Source organism: Abramis brama (assembly GCF_963993115.1).
Source record: "Abramis brama genome assembly, chromosome: 24".
Classification (NCBI taxonomy): Eukaryota; Metazoa; Chordata; class Actinopteri; order Cypriniformes; family Leuciscidae; genus Abramis; species Abramis brama.
In genome coordinates, this window is record NC_139986.1 from 19,831,972 (window position 1) to 19,853,792 (window position 21,821).

The following is a 21,821-nucleotide window of genomic DNA, read 5'->3' on the forward strand; positions in this document are numbered from 1 at the left end:
AGGCGCGCGCCAGGAGCAGTTCACAACCGAGGAGACCGACGTTCTCGTCAGGGCCGTAAAACACAGAGAAGTGACGTTGGGGATGGAGAAACACACCCAAATTAACTTCGGTTAAACAGGCGTATGATAATTTTGGTAAATGTGTAAGCTAGATGTATGCTTTTATAATAAACTGCTATCTATCTATCTATCTATCTATCTATCTATCTATCGTAATAATGTATGATTTGCAAAAATGAAAACTGCTGCTTCTGTGTAGATGAGAGAATCAAAGTGTATGCACGTTGAGCACACGCTACATTGATTATGGCCAAGCATGCGCCCTTAAAATAGCATATGAATAACATGCGCAACGCGCCACTGACTTTAAACTAGGGTTTTTCGGTCAGTGGCGGAATTGTTTTCTAAACCTGCAAAATAGCACAAGGGAACGTTTGCGCCGGAACACGCCTCCTCTTTACCGCCCCCGGGAGCGCAAGTGTATTTCTTAGTTAACCGCCGTGCGTCTGTGGAGGGAAAAGTCCGCTGTGCGCGGGTGCAAAATAGGAATGATACATGCGTCGGTGTACAAAGTCAATTGCGCTGGGTGCAAGATAGGGCCCTATAAGTGTTTTGTTGCCTGAATTATCAACAATCAATATGGCGAGTACTGATCTATTATGCCTCTTACAGGGATAGTTCAGGAAATTTGAATTTTTTCAATAAGTACTCACCCTGATTTCGTTCCAAAAATTCAAGGCATAAATCCAATCTGTTCATCATATAAAGAGATCAAGTCTCTTCAGAAAATGTGGACTAAACCGGTCAATTCATATAGATTAATTTCACGATCTCTATGAAGCATCAAAGCGTCAGTTGCGTAGCTGTTAATGGAGGGACAGAAATCGCTCAGGTTTCATTAAAAAGATCTTCATTTGTGTTCTGAAGATGAACGAAAGTTTTACGGGTTTGGAACGACATGAGGGTAAGTAATGAATGCCAGAATTTTCATTTTTGGTTGAACTAACCCTTTAATGTAATCAAAGGGTAAACAAACCTGACGGAACTTCCCCTGCATTTTTCAATAAGCCCCTCCCACATGGAGCTCTGCCCACAGTGAATGAAAATGAGGAAAAGCCCACAACAAACCCAACAGAAGCAGACAGATATCATTAAACGATGATCACCGGCTTGGCAAGTGGCAAGGAGAGCTGGTGTCAGCCTGGATGGATATCAACCAATAACACTTAAGGGACCGAGACTCTCAAGTCAGTCATAATGTCTCTTGGCTTCAGATCCATTCACCTGCGTTAGTGTAACTCTGTTCGTTCCTCCCTCCCTCCATCTCTCTCTCTCTCTCTCTCTCTCTCTCTCTCTCTCGCTGAGTTCCTTCTGTTCTTCCACTATGTCTGCAGGGGAGACGACAGCTCTACTGGGGACTGTTTTGGCAGAGAAGAAAGGCCGGGGAGCGTAATTAGGCCATCATTAATGAAAGCGGGGAACGAAGCACCCCTCCCACCCGGTGGCCTTGTTCCTACAGTGTTCGTTCCTGATAATGGATACTGAAACTCAGAAACCTCCCTAACCCAAACACTGACTGGCTACAAGATCACCTTAGTCAGCAAGCCGTGAGCTGGTGTGGATTAGCGCTCTCAGCTTGATCCCAATCCAGACTGGGCCAATGTGAACTGTGTGTGATACTGTATGGACCGCTCTCGGGTCCAGGATCAGAAAGCGGGGTTGCGGGTGTCTGGGCACAGCAACAGAGAGATGGCGTTCTCAGTGGGGTGTAGCTGAGAGGAAATCAAATGCCGTCTGATGGAAAGGGTCCTACTGTGCGGTGCTGTCCCAGTCCAGAGCTTTAAGCCAGGCTCAGTACCAGAGGGAGCTGGACCGAGTACAGCAACTGGATGCCAAAGGGATCCTTCAGCACAAACCACCCACTTGATTTACATTCATTGCAAAATTAAAAAGTAGAAATATTGCAGCACTACAGTCTATAACTTAAGTGTTTTATGAGGGGTTTTATAATGACAGTGATTTGCAGCGACAAAGCAACAAAGTTAAGCAGAATTCAAATTTATGATAATAAGAAGCAAAGCAGTACAACGAGCACACATTTGTCTACTGTCAGCTCTGTTTATTACACTTTAACATGTCAGGTTTCAAAAATAATGTTTTTTTTTCTTTTCTTCTGGCCAAGTTTTTATTTTATTTTATTTTAACTGATCCCAACAACAAAATAAAGATAAAGATGTTCACCAATGCATTTTTATACTTGTTATAAATAATTGGGCAAAATTTAATTTAATTTAATTTAATTTTAAATTCTGTTCACTTTTTTTTTTTTACAAAAACAAAATGTATTAAAAAGCATAAAATAATTTATACAGCTATAATTTAACAAAATCATAAACACATCTTTGCTATAAAAACAATGGAATACGGTGCAAAATCGGTTACTGATCGTTCTTGCTGATGCTTTCAAGATTATAAAGAGGTTCTTTTTTTGCACATTAAAAAAATATCAATTTTACCTTAGCCAGCTAGATAATATTATCTTGGTGACAAATCAGCAGAATTTGCAATAATCTACAAGACAAAAAAGTAAAACAGTGGTTCTCAACCAGGGCCCTATCAAGCTTCCAAAGGGGCCAAAAAATATCTTAAAATTATTTTAATTATAATTTATTAATATTAATATATAGTAATACAAAAAAAATCTACATGCAGTCAAGATCTAATATAAATTCATATTTATTTTTTCCCTCAATAACTTTTGTTTTTATTGAAGAACATACAGTTCTTAACCTGTTAACCTTTGCCAGTGTGCCAGCGCACTGAAGCGTTTTTTTGTTTAAATAGTTCAAAGTTTAATTTAAAACAAAGTATTAGTGGCACAGCAGAATTTCTACAGATTTTTCCTCACAATCAGCAAGACCAAAAATGTGGACAGATTCCACGTGGATATACTTATGAGAAGAAAAAACTGTTTCAAACAACTGCTGGACAGAAATGTTCCGGTTCTTACTTTCCTCACATCTCTCTTTCTTTCTCTCTCTCTGCTCATCAATATATCATAATAATAATTATAAAAAGGTTTATTTATAAAGCGCCTTTATAAAGCGGAGATAGCATAAACAGCATCAAACATACAGTAAGTAGGCTATACATCACATAGTACATATAAATATAGAGTAAAAAAAAAGCAGAACACTAAACAGAGGAGGGTTGGAAATACTGTGAGAAAAGATAGGTTTTTAGTTGAGATTTGAATGAGGATATAGTAGATGTGTCACGAAGAGTTGGAGGAAGAGAATTCCAGAGTTTCGGAGCCACAGCACTGAATAGAGTTAGGAGGTGAATAAAAGTGCAGAAGTGCAGATACATAATTGGGAGCAAGTCCATGAAGACATTTAAAAGTTAACAAGAGAACTTTATACTGAATGCGGAGAGGAACCAGTATCCAATGTAGATTATAGAGCAAAGGAGTAATGTGATCAGATTTCTTGACTTGATTGATGACTTTGGCAGCAGAAATTTGAACATATTGTAATGTAGTGATTCATAAAGAAATCACTATGAACAGAAGCAATGCGCAATCTAGATCCGAAAGAAGCGGAAGTTACAGAGAGAGAAAGAGTCAGTGTTATATAAGACCTCTTCACTCATCTATGTACCTGATTGCTGAGGGGTGGAACACAAATCAACATGATTGAATTTGAACAGACAAAAGCTGGCCTCGTGCACACTAAACAAGAGACCCCAAGTCGCTAACTTGTCCACCCTGCAACACAGAAATTGTGACTCTAATTCTAAGTGCCATCCCTTGACGGGAGGGAAAACCGTGCACAAAATGATTTGCCGAACAGGAAATGTTCCTGGATCAACACCCTCTGTCATTCTCATTCCAGGAATAACATTTGAGGAATCACAACCGTATCTCTGAGCCCAAAATCAGAGGCCTTCTTAAAGGAACAACAAAGGATGCCAATACAGGAATAGATATTAAATTCAAACTAATCCATAAAATAATCCATAATTTCATGATATACACTACCATTCAAAAGTCTGGGGTCGATACGATTTTTTTAATGTTTTCTGAAAGAAGTCTCTTATGCTCACCAAGGCTGCATTTATTTGATCAAAAATACAGTAAAAAACATATGGCAAAGCTGAATTTTTCAGCAGCCATTACTCTAATCTTCAGTGTCACATGATTCACGAAACATTTCTTACTTTATAAATGTTAAAAACAGCTGTGCTGATTGATATTTCTGTGGAAATCATTATACTTTTGATGAACAGAATGTTTAAAAGAAAAGCATTTATTTGAAATAGACATCTTTTGTAGCATTATAAATTTCTTTGTCACTTTTGATCAATTTAATGCATCCTCACTGAATAAAGGCATTCATTTCTTTCAAAATAAATCGTACTTACTTGCAGCTCTAGATCTACCACTATCAATTCACAGTCAGTTACTCGCGTCACAACTGCATTTATCTGACCATCAACAACAAAAGATGACATAAGACCCTGGATTTCAGGAGAAGACCCCTATTAACCTTTAAGGTCATGCTTCTTCAATCTTTATCTGATGTCAAACATCCTTTTCTCTAGTGTTTGAGAAAGTCGTTTTTCAAGGGTACTGAATTTGGCTATACCCCAACTTGACACATCAATGTGAAATTTGAAATCAATTAAATCGAATATATGTGTATATTTATTTTAAGTATGTATTAATGCATGTATTGATTCAGTGTGTTTGCGGCTCTTAGCAGGACTAACCTATCCAGCCAGGCCAGAAGGCTCTTAGCGGCAGCGATGAGGTCCACCACAGAGGTGAGGAAATCGTTGGGCAGCTTGCGGGTTGTCCGACCATCATAATGTCCGCTGCGTCTGCGGCCCGTGATGAAGTTCTGCAGGTTTTTGGCGGAGGCATTGAGCTTGTGAGAAAGAGTTTTCAGGTTTTCTGTCTCCAGTCCATAGTTCTGTCAAACAGAGATAAAGAAAATGAAATGCTTTAGTGACAAAACTCCAACAATTGTAGGAATGACTCAATCAGAACATCGCTTTTTGTTTTCCCACTGTTCTTTTCAGTGTCCCTTTTTTCATGAGTCTCCTCTCTCTGTTTTCAATTTTATTGTGCATTATTGGCATGACAGAAATTATAGTTTTCTAAAACTAGAAAAGGAATGTTTATTAAAACAAATTTTGAATGTTACTTGACAAAGGCTTGCCAAATCAGAATAAATTAATTTAACATTTATTTAATAATACATTTAAATACTTAGTTAAATACTTATTTTACTAAAAATTGCAATAAATATAGAAAAAAATGAAATAAAATTAGTAACAATAAAATAAAATTTAAGTTATTATAAGTTATTAACAAGGTTAAACTAAAGATGTATTTAAATTTGGTAATAGAGGCACAAAACACACTGGCAGACATATTCTCTCTCTCTCTCTCTCTCTCTCTCTCTGTCACTCACTCACTCACACCCTCAAAGATCACTCAGAGATCCCAAATGAATATTCAGCACCTGGCAGAGAGAGAGAAATAGAGAGAAAGAGAGTGAGCGCTTCATATGTAGAGGTGTGTTGAGTGGGTGGAGACAGAACATAAAGTTCAGAGTATGAATAATGCACTGAGAGTCTCTGCTGCCAGCTGATAGGAGCTTACACACGCCTCACTCCTCTGTGAGATAAAGCAATCAGCTCAGACAAATCTGCATATCTATATCTGACAAAACCATGTCAGAAAAAAAGCCAAAAAGCACACTAGTTATCACATACAGATATATGCGTCTTTGGCATAGGACGTAAAAAAAATTAAATTGCAAATTATTTTGCTGTGTTTGTGTTGGATAGAGGTCGCACCAGGTGCCTTTGGCAGGGTACCAAAGTAGGCTACCTTGTTCCTGCATAAAGAGTAGGGATCAAGGAGCGAAGGCTGATCAAAAGCAGCATTATGCACATACATTCAGGAGAAGGAACACACACATTAGTTAAAACAGCAACGTAAAATGTCCCAGGCTCTCAGCCCTCCCCTGCTTCATATCACAGTAACATTAATATAACTTTAATACGTTAACTAATCACATGAACATGATTTCACGAGTCCTGTTGGAATGCTTTCCATCCGCTGTGGAGATGAAGACGACAACTCCAATGATTCCACACTCATTCACGGCGTCATCAAGCTACGCCTTTGTTATTGTTTTGACTAATGACCTCTAGTGATGAAACTGTGGCTTTATAGGGGCTATATGTAGAATTCAGAGACCATTGTTATTAGCGACACCGGTGGCCGTTAAGTGAACTGCAGCCAGCAGCAGAACTGCAACTTACTGCTCATGCTTGTGCACACGTAACAAACAAGAGACTGAGCATTTAATAAAAAGTATACATATTCCTGCACTATTAGAGGATGATTTAACTGATGATTAAAAAGCTATATATATATACAGTATATACTGTTTATGTGTGCGTGCATTTAATTGTATTATTATTATTATTAGTAGAAGTAGTAGAAGCATTGTTATTGTTATTAGTATTATTACTAGTATTAGTATTAGTATGACTTTTCTCAAGAGTTGGTCACAAAACATGTTTATGGCTTAAAAAATCACTCCCAAATAATGTCTTAATAGAAATATACAAATGCAAAATGGTATCTGTGATGGCTGGGTTTAGAGGCTGAAAATAGAAAATGTTATGAATTCAGCATAAAACAACAGAAGTCAATGTAAAGAGCCCACCATGATAGAAAAATGTGTGTGTGTGCGTGTTAAAGTGTGCAATGCGCATCAATTTCAGTAGGGCTCACATCAGCAGGAGATCAATCAGAGTAATGTGCTCCAACTTGTCCGAAGAACAAATCCCACACACGCACTCACAAAGTACAAGAACAGGTAATAAACACACCTGCAGCACTAAAACAGGTTTGTACAACATACACACAGACTCACAAAAGATACATTAATCAGCTTCAGAGTGGTGGGAGACTTGCACAGAAGATGTGTGTGTGTGTGTGTGTGTGTGGTGGTAGTGCTGGTGCTGGTGGTGGTGTGGTGTGGGGGGGGGCATTCATGCTGCAGATAACACACACCACAATGACAGAAAGATAAAGCAATTGGAAGGGGAAGAGTGAGATAAACAAATATGTGAGAGAATGACAGCTTTTTAGAGTTTAGAGAGACAGGAAAGGAGAGAGTGGGCCGCTCTGTGTCTCTGAGGTCAATATGCTGTCAAACAATAAAGACTCAACAATTCTCTGGCTTCCATCAATATTTGTGTGCAAGTTTGTATCTAAGACGGTTTCAAAGACACCTTACAGTGGGGAAACAGGGCACATCACGTCTTATTCACTTATGGTTATTTTTATACCATTATTGCACTTTTTGTATGTTTTACATCAAATAAATGTATATTTTATTATTTCAGTTTAGTCTTAAAGCAGCACTCAGTAGCTTCGGGATTTCTTCGCTGTATTCTCGCTTTTTGCTCGCAGGTTTCTCTCTAGAGCTCCCCCCACAGCTTCGGAATAGATATTTGACAACACTGTTGTAAAAACTCGTTGGTGATTCTCAGACACCAGAGGCTATAGATCAACGACATCAAAGCAGATGGGACATTCTTTAAAACGTCTTCTTCATTCGGGTTCGGACAGCGTGAGGGAGCGCAATAATGACAGCATTTTAGCAGATTTCTTTTGGCCGTAAAGCAATTGTTTACATCGCGAGACCTGATATCACGCGAGACTTCCTGAAGCGGCGGCCGGCGGCCCGCCGGCTCAAAGTTGCAAGTGCGTATTTTCCGCTCACGGGCACCAGGGGGGTGCGAAACGACCACCATTCAACCCGAAATAAGTAATATAACCATTCCAATGACTCCGAAGCTGTTCAGTTAAGGTAAAAAAAGTTACTTAGTTCACCTTTAAAGCAGGGCTCAGTAGTTTCGGGATTTCTTCGCTGTATTCTCGCTTTTTGCTCGCAGGTTTCTCTCTAGAGCTCCCCCCACAGCTTCGGAATAGATATTTGACAACACTGTTGTAAAAACTCGTTGGCGATTCTCAGACACCAGAGGCTAGTAGATTAACGACATCAAAGCAGATGGGACATTCTTTAAAACGTCTTCTTCATTCGGGTACAAACAGCGTGAGGGAGCGCAATAATGACAGCATTTTAGCAGATTTCTTCTGGCCGTAAAGCAATTGTTTACATCGCGAGACCTGATATCACGCGAGACTTTCTGACGCGGCGGCCGGCGGCCCGCCGGCTCAAAGTTGCAAGTGCGTATTTTCCGCTCACGGGCACCAGGGGGGTGCGAAACGACCACCATTCAACCCGAAATAAGTAATATAACCATTCCAATGATTCCGAAGCTGTTCAGTTAAGGTAAAAAAGTTACTTAGAGCACCTTTAACCAGCAGACGTAGTCTTCAATGTGACACAGATTTGAAATTATGTATTCTTTTCATCTTTAAGTCATTAAAAAGTTTCATTTTGATACTCTCGAAATTAAAAGCTGCAAATTCGAGAGCTAAAAATGTCAGGGATAGTTCACTCTCAAATTAAAATGCTGTCGTCATTTACTCACCCTCATGTTGTTCCAAACCTATTTCCTTCCATGGAATATAAAATAAGATATTTTGAGAAATGTCTCAATGTTTTTTTGTCTATACAATGGAAATCAAAATGGTTTTGGTTGCCAACATTCTTCAAAATATCTTCTTTTGTGCAAAAAAAAAGAAAGTCATTTTGAAATGACATTTTTGAGTGAACTATCCCTTATGCTCATTTTATGGAAAAGAGCAGTAGGGACATTCTGCAAAATATCTAATTTTGTGTGCAGTTACAGTGAATGATTCAGTTGAAATATAGCTATACGCACATGTCTAGGCTGCCATTCTCTCACACACACACACACACACACAGGCTGTGTAACGTGAATGTCATCAGCTCTGATTTGGGATCAGCGTTCAGAACAGACAGAGAGCACAGCAAAGTCATCTATTTATGATTAACGCTCTCCTAAATGTCAGCAGCACAGGCCAGTGGTTCACAGTCACTCACAAAACCTCACACTCATTATAGTTCACCTTGTGTTAGAAATCTCACAGATCAGGAAAAGGCAACAAGAAACATGACTGATAGAAAGACAGGTTGAAGCGAAGATGGAAAAAAGAGTAAAACATTAAAAGGACAAGGATAAAGGCTGAGGAGAGACTCAGGATGGTGAGACGGCTCACACGGACGCGATAAACATCATCCTGTCGTCTGTTCCCTCCCGTCATGTTGCTGACATTCTGAAAGCGTGGGCTGGTAAGTCATTGTTTTAATACCTCAACTGAGAGATTCGAGAGAGAGGAAGTGGAGGAGAGAGAGAGAGAATTAGATGGAAAGCTAGTTATTAAATGCTAGATAATGTAAAAGGCTCAAGCGGTGCAGAGCAAATTTCAGCCTAAATCCTTTCCCATCTCCCACACTGTCTGTACTCTTGGTACCGTTTTTGAAAATCATTTTCAAGCAGTCGAACATCTCACAGCAATAAAAAATAGTCAAGAGACACACATGCACACAGAGCAGTAACAGAATCAGGAACAAGCTAGCAAAAAGCCTCATTTAAATACTGATTGAGTGACATTTTAAGAACAAATCTGAGGAAATCTTTCCCAGGAGAACAATATTATCATCTTATAAAATTGAAGCTGCAACTCTTAAATCTTGAAACTTTTAAGAGAGCATGAAATGGCATTTGAAACTTCCTTCATCTCCGTAATGCGACGTTATTCAAAGTGAAATTGAATATTAATTTGAGTGGATTGTAAAAAAGAGGCTCCAATACTATTATTATTATTATTATTTTATATTTCTTTATATTATTGTTAAATTAAAAATAGTAATATAAAGAAATCATGGATTACCAGAAAATTCGGTAACACTTTATTTCGATAGTCCATGACGTTAGACATTCTACTAACTATAAGTAACTTTGCAACTACATTTCAGCTAACTGTCATTAGAGTATTAGTAGACTGTCTGCATAATATTTGCTAACACTTTATTTTGTTGGTCCCCAAATAGACATTCTACTGACTATAAGTAACTTGGAAACTACAAGTCAACTTATTCTACTAACCCGAACCCGAACCCTAACACCTAACCATAACCTAACAGTCTACTGAAAGTTTACTACTAATACTCTAATGAGAGTTAGTTGACATGTAGTTGCAAAGTTACTCATAGTAAGTAGAATGTCTAAGTGGACTATCAAAATAAAGTGGAACCGAAATGATTCTGTCAATGACGGATGTGTTGTGTCATAAATTACATAAATAAATGGCGGGGCAAGAGTTAATAAATAAGTAAATAGAGCCTTTTTAAATTTTTAACATTGTCATTCATTGTTAATATATGCAAACAAACATTTTTGTAGTCTTTTCAGAATGTGATATTCTTTTTTCTCAAAGTGATATCTCTATATCTTTGTTAACATTGTGCAGTAGATGACTCCACTGGTGTCTGCCAACAAATAAGAAAATAGAGTCATTGGTTATTTTTTTTCACATTTTGTAATATTTTTAAGTTATTAGATTGTGTTTCTTTTTTTCTGATATATTGTGTGAAATAAGACCAGGTAAACGTAATAAATTATAAGAAGTAAATAGAGTGAGCCTGCTGTCATTCATTGGCAGTCGAAAATGCAAACAAGTGTTTTTAGTCTTTTCAGAATGCGATATTGTTTTTCTCTATAAGTGACATCTCTATATCTTTGTCAACACTGTGCAGTGGGGGACTCTGTGTCCACCATGCTGACAGAGTGTTGAACAGCAGATGTAGGATCAAGCGAATAAAGAAAGGCTCTCACCAGAGCGCACAGCAGGTCCACAGCTTCCAGGATCAGCTCTTGGTGTCCGATGCGGGACACCCCCAGATCCTCCAGCTCCTGATGGGTGATCCTCAGCAGCTGATCACCTCCTACCTTCTCCCGTTCAAAGTTCTTTATATACTGCTGCAAGCAGTCATCCAGACCTGTAGAGACATTAAGAAAATATCAACAACCTAGGGTCAACTCTGATTCACTTTGCAAAGATTAGAACATCACAAATCATCCCGAAGCCATGGGATTTATGGTTAAAGTGCCCAAAAGATAGGAAAGATGGGAGAAGTTCCCATTAATACAGCAGTACATTTACAGCTTGTACAAGACAATGATACATCATCCAATATATTAACTGTTATTGTTATTGCACAAAACTGAAAATCAAAAAGGTTTACTGTCATCTGATTCAGTTCAACAAACTATGTTTGTAATGTATTTTTTATATTGCAGGCTACTTCATTTAAATGTCTATTTAAATGCCTGAAACCTAAAATGAACATTACGTGGTTGAAAACACTGAAAAGATTTTTATACCTGTCATTACGCTGCCCTGAATAAGGTCTATAACAGGCATTTAGATTCATTTTATACCAATTAAATTAATTACTGTGTCCATAATTCCCTTATTAACAAATTAAAAATATATATCCAACAAAAAAGAAGAGATCACTTTTATCCACTTGCAAAAAATATAGAACTGTTGAGATGGAATAAAAATCACACAAAGGTTAATGTTCAATGAAAAAAAAAATCAAGAACAAGAGCATAAAGATAATAAACAATAAAAGTATCAAATATTACCCACACCCCCTTGCGTGAAGATACTGGTAAATGAAGCACTGACCTGGTTTCTGTTAGAGAGCAAATGAGTAATGCAGATGCTGTTGAACATTTAATAATTGCTCATCAAAGCTTTAATAGTGGACAAGAGCAAGGTCTCTGAAATAAATATTTATGCATATTCTGTTGATTAATTTCAGAAACATTGCACTTGACCACTATTAATGATTAACAGAGTAATTTTGATATCTACATTGTACTGTAATTATCTAAGTAAATATTAAAATGAATATTGCCATAGTTTGTATAAACAAACATAAACAAGATTCAGATCCACTTTGGTGCAATTTATTTCAAAACACTTTAATTTTTTGCTTTTAACTTAAAGCAGCTGTAACTGATAATAAATTATAATATCATCAGAGCTGTCCATGCCAAATACAGCACACAATCCTAATAAATGCATCTTCAATTGTCTCATCTGCGTCAGACTCTGTTTACCCCAAAATCAGCAATGATAAAGACACACAAGGGCTGCCACACTTATACATTATGACTGAGTCGACAACCTGTATTCCGCCCTAACAATGTCGCATATCCATCAAACTGACAGTAAATGACAGCTAAGCAACATCATAATCTCTAAGCTTTCCCATGTTTGAGGGAGAGGTTCATTAGATGGGCAGAATCGTCACTGTCCAAAAAAAGTGCACGTAGAATTTGTGTGGGAGCGTAATAAAGTTTGTTTAAATGAGACAATTTTGATATCTACATTCTAGAAAAAGGTTCAAAGGGGTTTAACGTAGAACCTTAGGGTTCTGGACTCAATTTAAAAAAAAAACCTTTATGCCAAAAAGTTTCTATATAATGAGAAAAAGGTATTCTTCACGACTGGCAAAATTGGCTTTCAATAAAACTGGGCTGCCTATGCAGTAGGAAGGCGAACCAATTTTTGAAATTGGTGCTACCTGACTAGATAAAACAGAGGAAAAGGGCTGTTGTCTTTCCTATTGGAAAATAGGTGGGAAAACTTCAACACACTGTGCTGGACATGTTGTCGTCCAAGGCCACTACAAGTTTGCTATGGATACGCTTAACCAGTCAAATACCGCCTTGCTTTAGTAGGAAAAACGTCTTAGCAACCTTTTAGTCGTAATTGTACCCGGGTGAAAGAATTCAAAGAGTAAACATTTAGCAGGAGCGAGTTATTTCCGGTTTCCAGTGAACAATCTACCGCATTGGTAGCGGCTAATGGCTGTAAAGAATCGTAAATATGGAACACTGCGACGGAAAATCTGAAAAGCCTCAGTGTTTGTAGTCAACATTTCAAAACTGGATGGCAAACAGTATTTTAGGCCAAATGGAGGGAAAAAAACTGCAAGAAACTGTTGTTCTGTCAGTTCCACCAAACCAAAACGCTGTCGCGTACATGTAAGAAAGATGTTCTCATAGTGTTCCATTTTTCCCATAATGCTGTTCAAAGAGTTGAAAAAGTACGATACAATTTTCAGTGTTAAACCTACTCTTGCAATCACTGTTTTGTTAATAACGCTCTGTCAATTCACCTGTCCGGGGGCAGGTAAAATGTTGAAGTATTTGTAGTCTTCACAAAAGCCCTGGAGCTGTCAAAAGTCCGCCTGAAGGCGCGTTTTGCACCATCGGGCAGACGTTTGCTCATAATTAATGTGAATTTCTCGGTCCAGGTAACAGACAACAAGTAAACATGGTTCATTTATATATTCTACTGACATTGAACAAGAAAAAGCGAGGTGAAAATCAGTGAAGCTACACTTTAAATGATTGCATAATACTTTAAAAATGTATAATTAAAATTTTTTCTACTGATAAAGCATGTTTATGAGCTGTTTAATTCATTAAAATTTAATTAAAATGACAAAGGAATTAAAATAAAATTAATTCAAACTAAATCCACAAAACGATCCCATGATGGGAACCCCTAAAAGGTTCTATCTAAGAAGTGCCTGACAGAAGGTTATATAGAAAGTTTTCTTGTGAGTGTATATCAGTAAAGCTGCGTGTCCAGAATCAAAACCATCCTAAATCAAATCAGAAATGATTGCTGCACTGCCTACGGTAATGCTTCTGAAAACCCGATGGGATGCACACACAAATCAAAATAATAAAGCTACCGTCAGCTGTACAGGATAGATGTGACTATGAAAGCTATAAATACAGAGAAAGAGTCTAATAAACAGTGAGGGATCTAGCAAGTTTCGAAAACACCACCATTCACAACTGTCACCATCAAACAGGTGACAACACACACTCTCTCTATAGTGACACACACTTGTTGGACTGCATTTGTCAGTCTTGGGCAGTCTGTTTCCCAACGGCACGTCTCACAGCAGCCGTGATCTCCCAACAGCTGCTGTTCGACACAACGTACATAACTGCAGGATTTACATATTTTGCTTACAGCATGTGCATGTGTTTATGATAGTGTATGTAAGAGGACTCTTTTTAATCTCACTAGCTGTCCTCTAATAATTAAATCTAACACAATCAGCTCATTAACAGAACGGGCCAAAACTCATTTGCCAAGACAGCAAGAATAACAGTCATTACTGCTAAACAATATCTGACTCATTATAGAGCGACCCTTTCTGTTGTTAGATAGTTGGTGATCCGAGGTCTGAATTTAACGTAGAAGGTACGGCTAAAGATGAGAATCCTGAAATGAACGCAATGACTAACTTCTGATGATGCTGTGGCTCTGATTCACAATCACATACTGGACAGGTGCAGTGAACAGTTAATTGTTAGTTAATGTTGTTAATGATGTGTGGGCAACAGGATGAAGAGATTTAGAAAGGAAAGAATGAAAGAAGGAAGGGTATAGAGAGAGCGTGAAAGATCAGTTGTAATCTTGGTAATGTACCTATGGCCATCATCAGAGGGAAGACAATTGGGCCCTGTGACAAGGCCCTTAAATATTTTGTCTCAGGCCCTATGAACTCAAGCAACAATACTGCACAAATAAAGACATTTTGGCTGAAACTCCTATCCGTTATTTATTTACCAGTAGCGGCTCCTGACCGTAAATTTATGTAGGGCAGATTCTGGGTCTTAAAAAACATTTTTTAAGATTTATATTCTAATCACCAATGCTACAATTTTCTATAATAGCATAATCATAATCATTTGTTAACAAACAAGTATTCATTACTTCAATGAGCTCATTGTTTCTGCCTTAAATTATTACATTTTTTAAATTGGTACATTTTTATCTAACTGTGATTCTGAAATTCATAACTTAGAAAGTTACCTCTGATAACAGATCACTCTAAATTGTAATGTAGGCACATGCATTTTCTGTAAAGCTGCTTTGAAACGATGTGTATCGTGAAAAGCGCTATACAAATAAATGTGAATTGAATTGAATACAGACTGATACACTTTTGGCAGAGGTCTAATGTCCTTGTGTTATTCAGGGTGGCGCTCTAATGTTGATTGACAGGCTTTAAGTTAACAACACACACATAGAATGCTATCTTAGAACTGCCTTAATGTAGTATTTATTGCCTCCGAATGTTGTTTTAGAATGTTACAAGTTGTGGAGGAATTCCAGTCAGGAAAAGAAAGTCATGTCTATTCTCAGAACAAACATAAGTCAAACAACAGAACTAGGCTATATAAAGGCTATTCACATAAGCACATTTAAAATAAAGGATTTATACTTTCATTTATTTGATTATACGCTACATAGGAAAAACAGACATGCCAACTAGTTACTGACCTAATGCAGACTACGGTAATATACACATAGTTGAAGCTGATTGATTTTGTCTTGGTCTGGAGCGAGGATTGCGTAAAGTAATGTGAAAATAAGCGGGGCAGTCTCAAATCTGCCCTTAAAATCTCTCAATTAGAGCGTGCTGCAGTTCCATTTTTTCACCAAATATTTACATTGAACTTTACAATTTATTTATTCAGTTAATAAAGAGGTCTATGTTTTTCATGAATATTTTGGCCCTTACAAATCTAAACAGTTTTTTCTTTTTTAAAGAAAGTATAAGCCAGCTAATAATCTTAAAGGTGCACAGAGGCAGAAAAAGGAAAATTATTTCTGATATTATAGGCTAATACCAATAATTAATTATATAATAATAATATAAATAATAATAATGTGGCCGTATGATAATCAATAGTATAAATCTACAGTATACTATATCGCTTCTGTCAACCCTCATGTTCTGTTGAGACTGACTTTCACTATCGTTCAAAAGCAGCCGTTACTCCATGTCTTCAGTCACATGATCCTTTATATATAATTTTCTTTCTTTTTTTTAATAATTTGGTGCTCAAAAAAACATTTCTTCTTATTATTAATGTTGTAAACAGTTGTGCTGCTTCTTTTTTTTTTTTTTTTTTTTTTTTTTGTGGAAACCATGACATTATTCTTTGATGAATAGAAAGTCAAGAACAGCATTTATTTGAATTCGAAATCCTTTGTAACAATATTGCAATTCTTTATAGTCAATTTTGATCGATTTAATGCATTCTTGCAAATAAAAGTATAAATTTCTCTCTAAAAAAAAATCATACTAACCCCAAACTTTTGTACGGTAGGCTATGCTATTATGTACGTTGAATTATGTGTAAATTAAAAATAGCAATTTTAACCCATTTTCCCATTCTTTAACTATGTACCTTTTTTGAGTTAATTAACTTTTTTGTGTTTTGAGTTGATCAAATTTATTGTACCACAAAGAAGACAGAACTGTTTAGTACCACCGATATATTGTTTCATCCTAATGTACAGACCTTGTGTAGCCCCGCCCCTTTTCAGTGCTGCGCTCGTTGTCTTTTGACTTCCGGTCTGTATTTTCACAGCGATCTTGCGTATTTATGTATGAACGGGTCGTTTTAAAATCTTCCCGGTCTACTGACATTTGTTAAGACATTTGTTTAAGTAAATCCACTTAAAAAGCTAATTACTCCTGGACAGCGATGCCATGGAGATATACAGAGCGACCGCAAAAACGGAAGTTCAAAGACAATATTCTAAAGATGGCGGCGCCCTCGTTTCTCTGGCGCATAAGGGAAGAACAGAGAAAAGGTGATAAACACTCAAGTGATCGGCACTGTAAAAAACATATGATCAATAATTTATGACAACATTTGTTTTTACTTTGCTTTAACTCATAAAAAGTTGAAAAATGCTAAACTTATTTTAATAAGTTATACAAGATTCAACTAATTTAAGTCAATTTAATGTAATTTAAGTTGAAATTACTTTAACTTCTAAGTTGATTGTATTAAAAAATTTATTGCAGCAACTTTTTTTTTTACTGCAGTGAAGACAGCCGAGGTGCCTCCTGCTTACACTCAAGCAGCATGCCATTAATTCATCATTATAGTTGATTTATTAACAAATTATTTACAGATTATATATTCTGTCCTGCACAGACACCTATCTTGATCTCGCTCTCTGCACACACTCGCTGGTACAGGAGTATTAGAATAGCCTCGCTCTGTTATAGTGCATTATTCATTGCACATGGCCTGCTCCCTCTGACAGGTAGCACAGTAAAACTGCAGGGAGAGAGAGAGAAAAAGCCAGAAAAATGGGCCAAAAGGATATAAAGAAAAAAGCTTAGCCTGAGCACTTAAAATATGACACGTATTAAACACCTCCCTGGCTTCCAGTCATTGAATGATAGATAAAACTATCTGGTAAAAAGCTCTAGAGTTACGGATATTCTGAACCTTCCCAACTCTCCCAGATGCAGTCTAAGCAATGTCATTTATTCGTGCTCTTCTCTCTATATTCTATCAATCTTCATTCTCCATCTAATTTCTGGCAGCTGTGCTGTGCATTATGCAGACTTGGTGACCGCTGAAAGGGTTGTCGTGACAACCGTTCAAGGTGCACAAAGTGCTCAAGGTCTTATTGGAAACTAAAAGTGCTTTTCTGATTTGTTTTAAGGCTCCTGTTTTTTCAAAATTTAATGGTTTACAGATAGCGGTGATGGGGTAACTAAGTTGATTTCCAAGTTACAAGTTACCTAGTTGTTAGTAGTTAAACTAATCTAAAGTAGTTAAACTAAAGCTACACTTTTAAAAACGTAGTTCAGTCATGACAACTCTCGGGATAGTTTGTAAAACATTGTATTAATGTAAATAGAATGTACATAGGGCAGAACCTGATTTCACCAAGTGCAACATGTTCCTGGATCAACATCTTTGTTGATACTGGAACAACATTCCAATCAACCAATCAGATTTGAGGGACACGTTTACAGTTTAGGTCAAGTTTAGGCTTACAACCAGAGTAGGTGCTTCTACGTCAGTTATTCACCTATCATTTCCCTCTGATTTTAGGGATAACTTATGGGTAGGGTTAGGTTTAGATGTAGGAATGTGGTTATAATTCCATTTTTGGACTGTAATGTTGTTCCAGGATCAACAAAATATGTTGACCCATGAATGCGTCTAACCAGGATGTGCTTACATAGGTTTGGTCTTTGCAGACTAGATCTGCTATACGCTGCCACGGCTGCTGCTGCAGAGCAAGTATGACTTGCTTTTGCTAAAGCTCGGAACATAAAATTAATGGAAACATGCTGCTGCTGCTATAGAGAGAGGGAGACACCTTCGTAACAGAACTAGGCAGGTGGTGCTGGGGAGGTGGGGAGCTAGAATAAGAATTTGCATAGTGCATTTGTTTGGTAGTATGCAAAAATAACAACATATTCAGTGTATATGATTATATTTATTTTAAAAAAATGGATTCAGCTTTATTGGGACATTACTTGTCCCTGTCTTTAAAGGGTTAGTTCACCCAAAAATGAAAATTCTATCAGTAATTACTCACCCTCATGTTGTTCCAACCCCGTAAGACCTTCGTTCATCTTCGGAACACAAATTAAGATATTTTTGATTAAATCTGAGAGCTGGCTCACTCCTCCATAGGCTTCTAAAGACGTTATAACTTGCTGGCCCAGAAAATGCATTAAAGACATCGTTAATATAGTCCAAGTGACTACAGTGGCTCAATCTTAAGTTTATAAAGCGACGAGAATACTTTTTGTGCGCAAAAAAAAATTAAATAAATAACGACTTTATTTCACTATTCATTTCCTTCTCTCTGGGCCTCGAGTTTTTTCACGTAGTGTTATAGCGCAGCGCGTCTGTGTTGTACGTCACACGCATCACACACATGACCAGCGTCGGCCAATAGTGAGCCTACGTGGTGACGTGCAACACAGACGCGCTGCGCTATTACACTACGTGAAAAAACTCGAGGCCCAGAGAGAAGGAAATGAATAGTGGAATAAAGTCGTTATTTTGTTTTTTTTTGGCAACAAAAAGTATTCTCGTCGCTTTATAAACTTAAGATTGAGCCACTGTAGTCACTTGGACTATATTAACGATGTCTTTAATGCATTTTCTGGGCCAGCAAGTTATAACGTCTTTAGAAGCCTATGGAGGAGTGAGCCAGCTCTCAGATTTAATCAAAAATATCTTAATTTGTGCTCCGAAGATGAACGAAGGTCTTACGGGGTTGGAACAACATGAGGGTGAGTAATTACTGATATAATTTTCATTTTTGGGTGAATTAACCCTTTAAAGCCCAACCTTACACCTACTCCTAACCCCACTCCAAAACACTTTTTTTCCAGCTACTAAATACCCATTAGGCACTTTATTTACACTTGCTGAATATTTATTTAAAATTAACTCCTCTCCGAGCTGATATACAATTGGAAAATAATAATGTTCCTTAGGAGATAAATAGCCTTTGCCAGCAGGGTGGGCTATTTGCACTTGGTGTAAATAGACACTCCGTAATCATAAATGTTTCCTGAGTATCAAATATTAGAATGATTTCTGAAGGAATTCTGACACTGAAGACTAAAGTAATGGCTGCTGACAATTCAGCGTTGCCATAATAAATTTTTGCATAAAAACAGTAGATCACAGTGGCAACTGGTAAATCTACCCTAAATACCACTAATAAAACTAGAAAATACACTGATTTATGTAAATAAGTAAAATACAAAGTGATTTGGCTACAAAAAAGTGTAAATGCCTCAAATTGATAAGTGAATAATTTGAACAAATTCATTTAATGAATCATTCAAACAAACCTATTCACTAAAATGAATCGGACTTTCGAAAGCCACATTAGAGAGTTTGCTTGGTTGGTTTTAAAGTTGTGAACATAGTTTATCGACAAAATATCACCAATTTAACGGCTTGGTGAGATACAAGGCTACTTGTTGGGGAAAGTTATCTTGTTTCTGAAAAATATACACTAAGCTGTCACTCTACTGAATAGTCAAGTTAGTAGCATCGCTACTTTTAGTCTGGGTTCACACTGCAAGTCTTAGTGCTCAATCCTCGTCTTCATCCTCTTTACCGCCTGCACTCAAATTCACTGGCTTCTGCTGCAAATCACCTTAAATCCTGACTTTAATGGTCTCCATGACATTTACTTCCGTATGACATTATGCTGCATGCCGTCTTTGTTATTGTTCTTTTGCGCAGAGCTGCGACCAGTTCACCCTTGAAATCTGATATTGGCCAGAATGGCCACATTTAAAAACTAATGTGAACAAAGAAACAACAAAAAAACAAAAAAATCGGACCTGATCAATAAGCAGTGTGAATGTAGCCTTAGTTATGGTTACTAAAAGGTGTAACGTCCCTGAAAAGAAACATGAATACAGACTGCAAAAGGATGGGATAAGAATACCCATGAATCAGCTGTGAACTCCTACACAGGTTTTTTCGTCGTTCTGCCATGACACCACCTGCGAAGAGGCTCTATGTGTGTGTGTCCACCACTAAATCGTCCTTGCTCTGCCGTCACTTAATTTCAAAGCCATAGGGGACTTCTGGAGATGAGAAATTCATCAGTTAAATAAACCCTGTCTTAAAATGAGCCATCCAGCTGTGCAGAGCCAGACCTCGAGCCTCTGCTGAAGTAGGAGAGCTGAAGGGCTGGTTCTTGGACCAACAGTGAATTGTTCATAAATACAGTCTTCCACAACAAAATGAACACCCTATTCTAGATTGGTTTCTTTTCTCTGGCTGTGAACATAATATAACTGGTTCTTTGTGTATAGTCCTTGAAATGCCTATAGTCTTCAGAGTAACATTCTTCAGGTTACACTATACAGTAGGTTCTTCACATCAGCTTGTTTGGTTTTACAGTATTATAATAGAGTAAAAGATAGCACATGCTCTGACTTGTGATGTACACATACAACATGAGTTTGGATCTAGATCGACTCATTTCCCAATCCCACTCCCTTCTCATCTACTGATTGTTTCCTGTCATCTGTTCACTATCCTTGCAATAAAAACAGATTTTTTTAATACTTTTTTTATGTTGAGTGTACATTTTAATGCATGGGAAAGAATATACTAGGATGTAACCATTTCTAAAACTCGAATAGTTTAACATTTTTCCTTTCTTTGCTCAGGAGAATTAACTGAGTTCTCAGTTAGGTTTCATTGAAGTACCAGCTAATGGGAAGATCAAATAATTTCACTGACTTGATCTTCAAATCTCGTTCAGTCAACCAATCAAAATCTTTATATATGATTTCCATTTTTAATAAGCAAATCCACCAACATATCGTCCACATACATATTTTTGTTCATATTCGTAATAATCCCTTGCCTATATTCTCAGATGTTTCTCCTAAAATTCCTTTTAAGAGAAATGGACACAAATGGGACCTATATAAAAATATAGAGCTATAAAAATAAAATGCCGATATTACAGCTCAGATAATTAGGTCTTAAAAGAATCAGACAATATGAGTTCATATCTCTGATTTTTGATTCCATAATCTTGGCAGAACTAGAGCACTTTTTCTGAAATCCCTACCTCTTGTAAGAATTTAGACAAGAAGAATGTGAGATCATATTGCAGACTTGGTAAATCTGTGTGCAGTTTGAGATGTTGTTGAGATCTCTTCTGTAACTCTACTGAACACATACATAAGATTACTTTTCTTTCCTAAAATAATGGCAACAAACTTGACTTGGACCATCACAGACACAGATCTACCTGGTTGTTCATAATGGCTCCCAAGGATTAACACCTGATCATGAATCCCATTTTCACATCAACCATCTAAAAACCAGTTTCTGATTTCTCTCAGGTACTGACTCTTGAGTAATGATCTGAA

At 37.2% G+C, this 21,821-nt stretch overlaps 1 protein-coding gene across 10 annotated transcripts in view; it reads right to left on the reverse strand.

Annotated features, from left to right (window-relative positions):
• Nucleotides 1-21,821, reverse strand: part of cnksr2a (connector enhancer of kinase suppressor of Ras 2a) — an 86,612-nt gene that overhangs the window by 56,165 nt on the left and 8,626 nt on the right. For all 10 annotated transcript variants that reach the window (XM_084102260.1, XM_084102259.1, XM_084102258.1 and 7 more), the window contains exons 2-3: nucleotides 10,858-11,021; nucleotides 4,771-4,973 (exon numbers count right to left, since the gene is read on the reverse strand). In XM_084102260.1, the coding sequence (XP_083958386.1) occupies nucleotides 4,771-4,973; nucleotides 10,858-11,021 (367 nt within the window). The remainder of the gene's footprint in view (nucleotides 1-4,770; nucleotides 4,974-10,857; nucleotides 11,022-21,821) is intronic.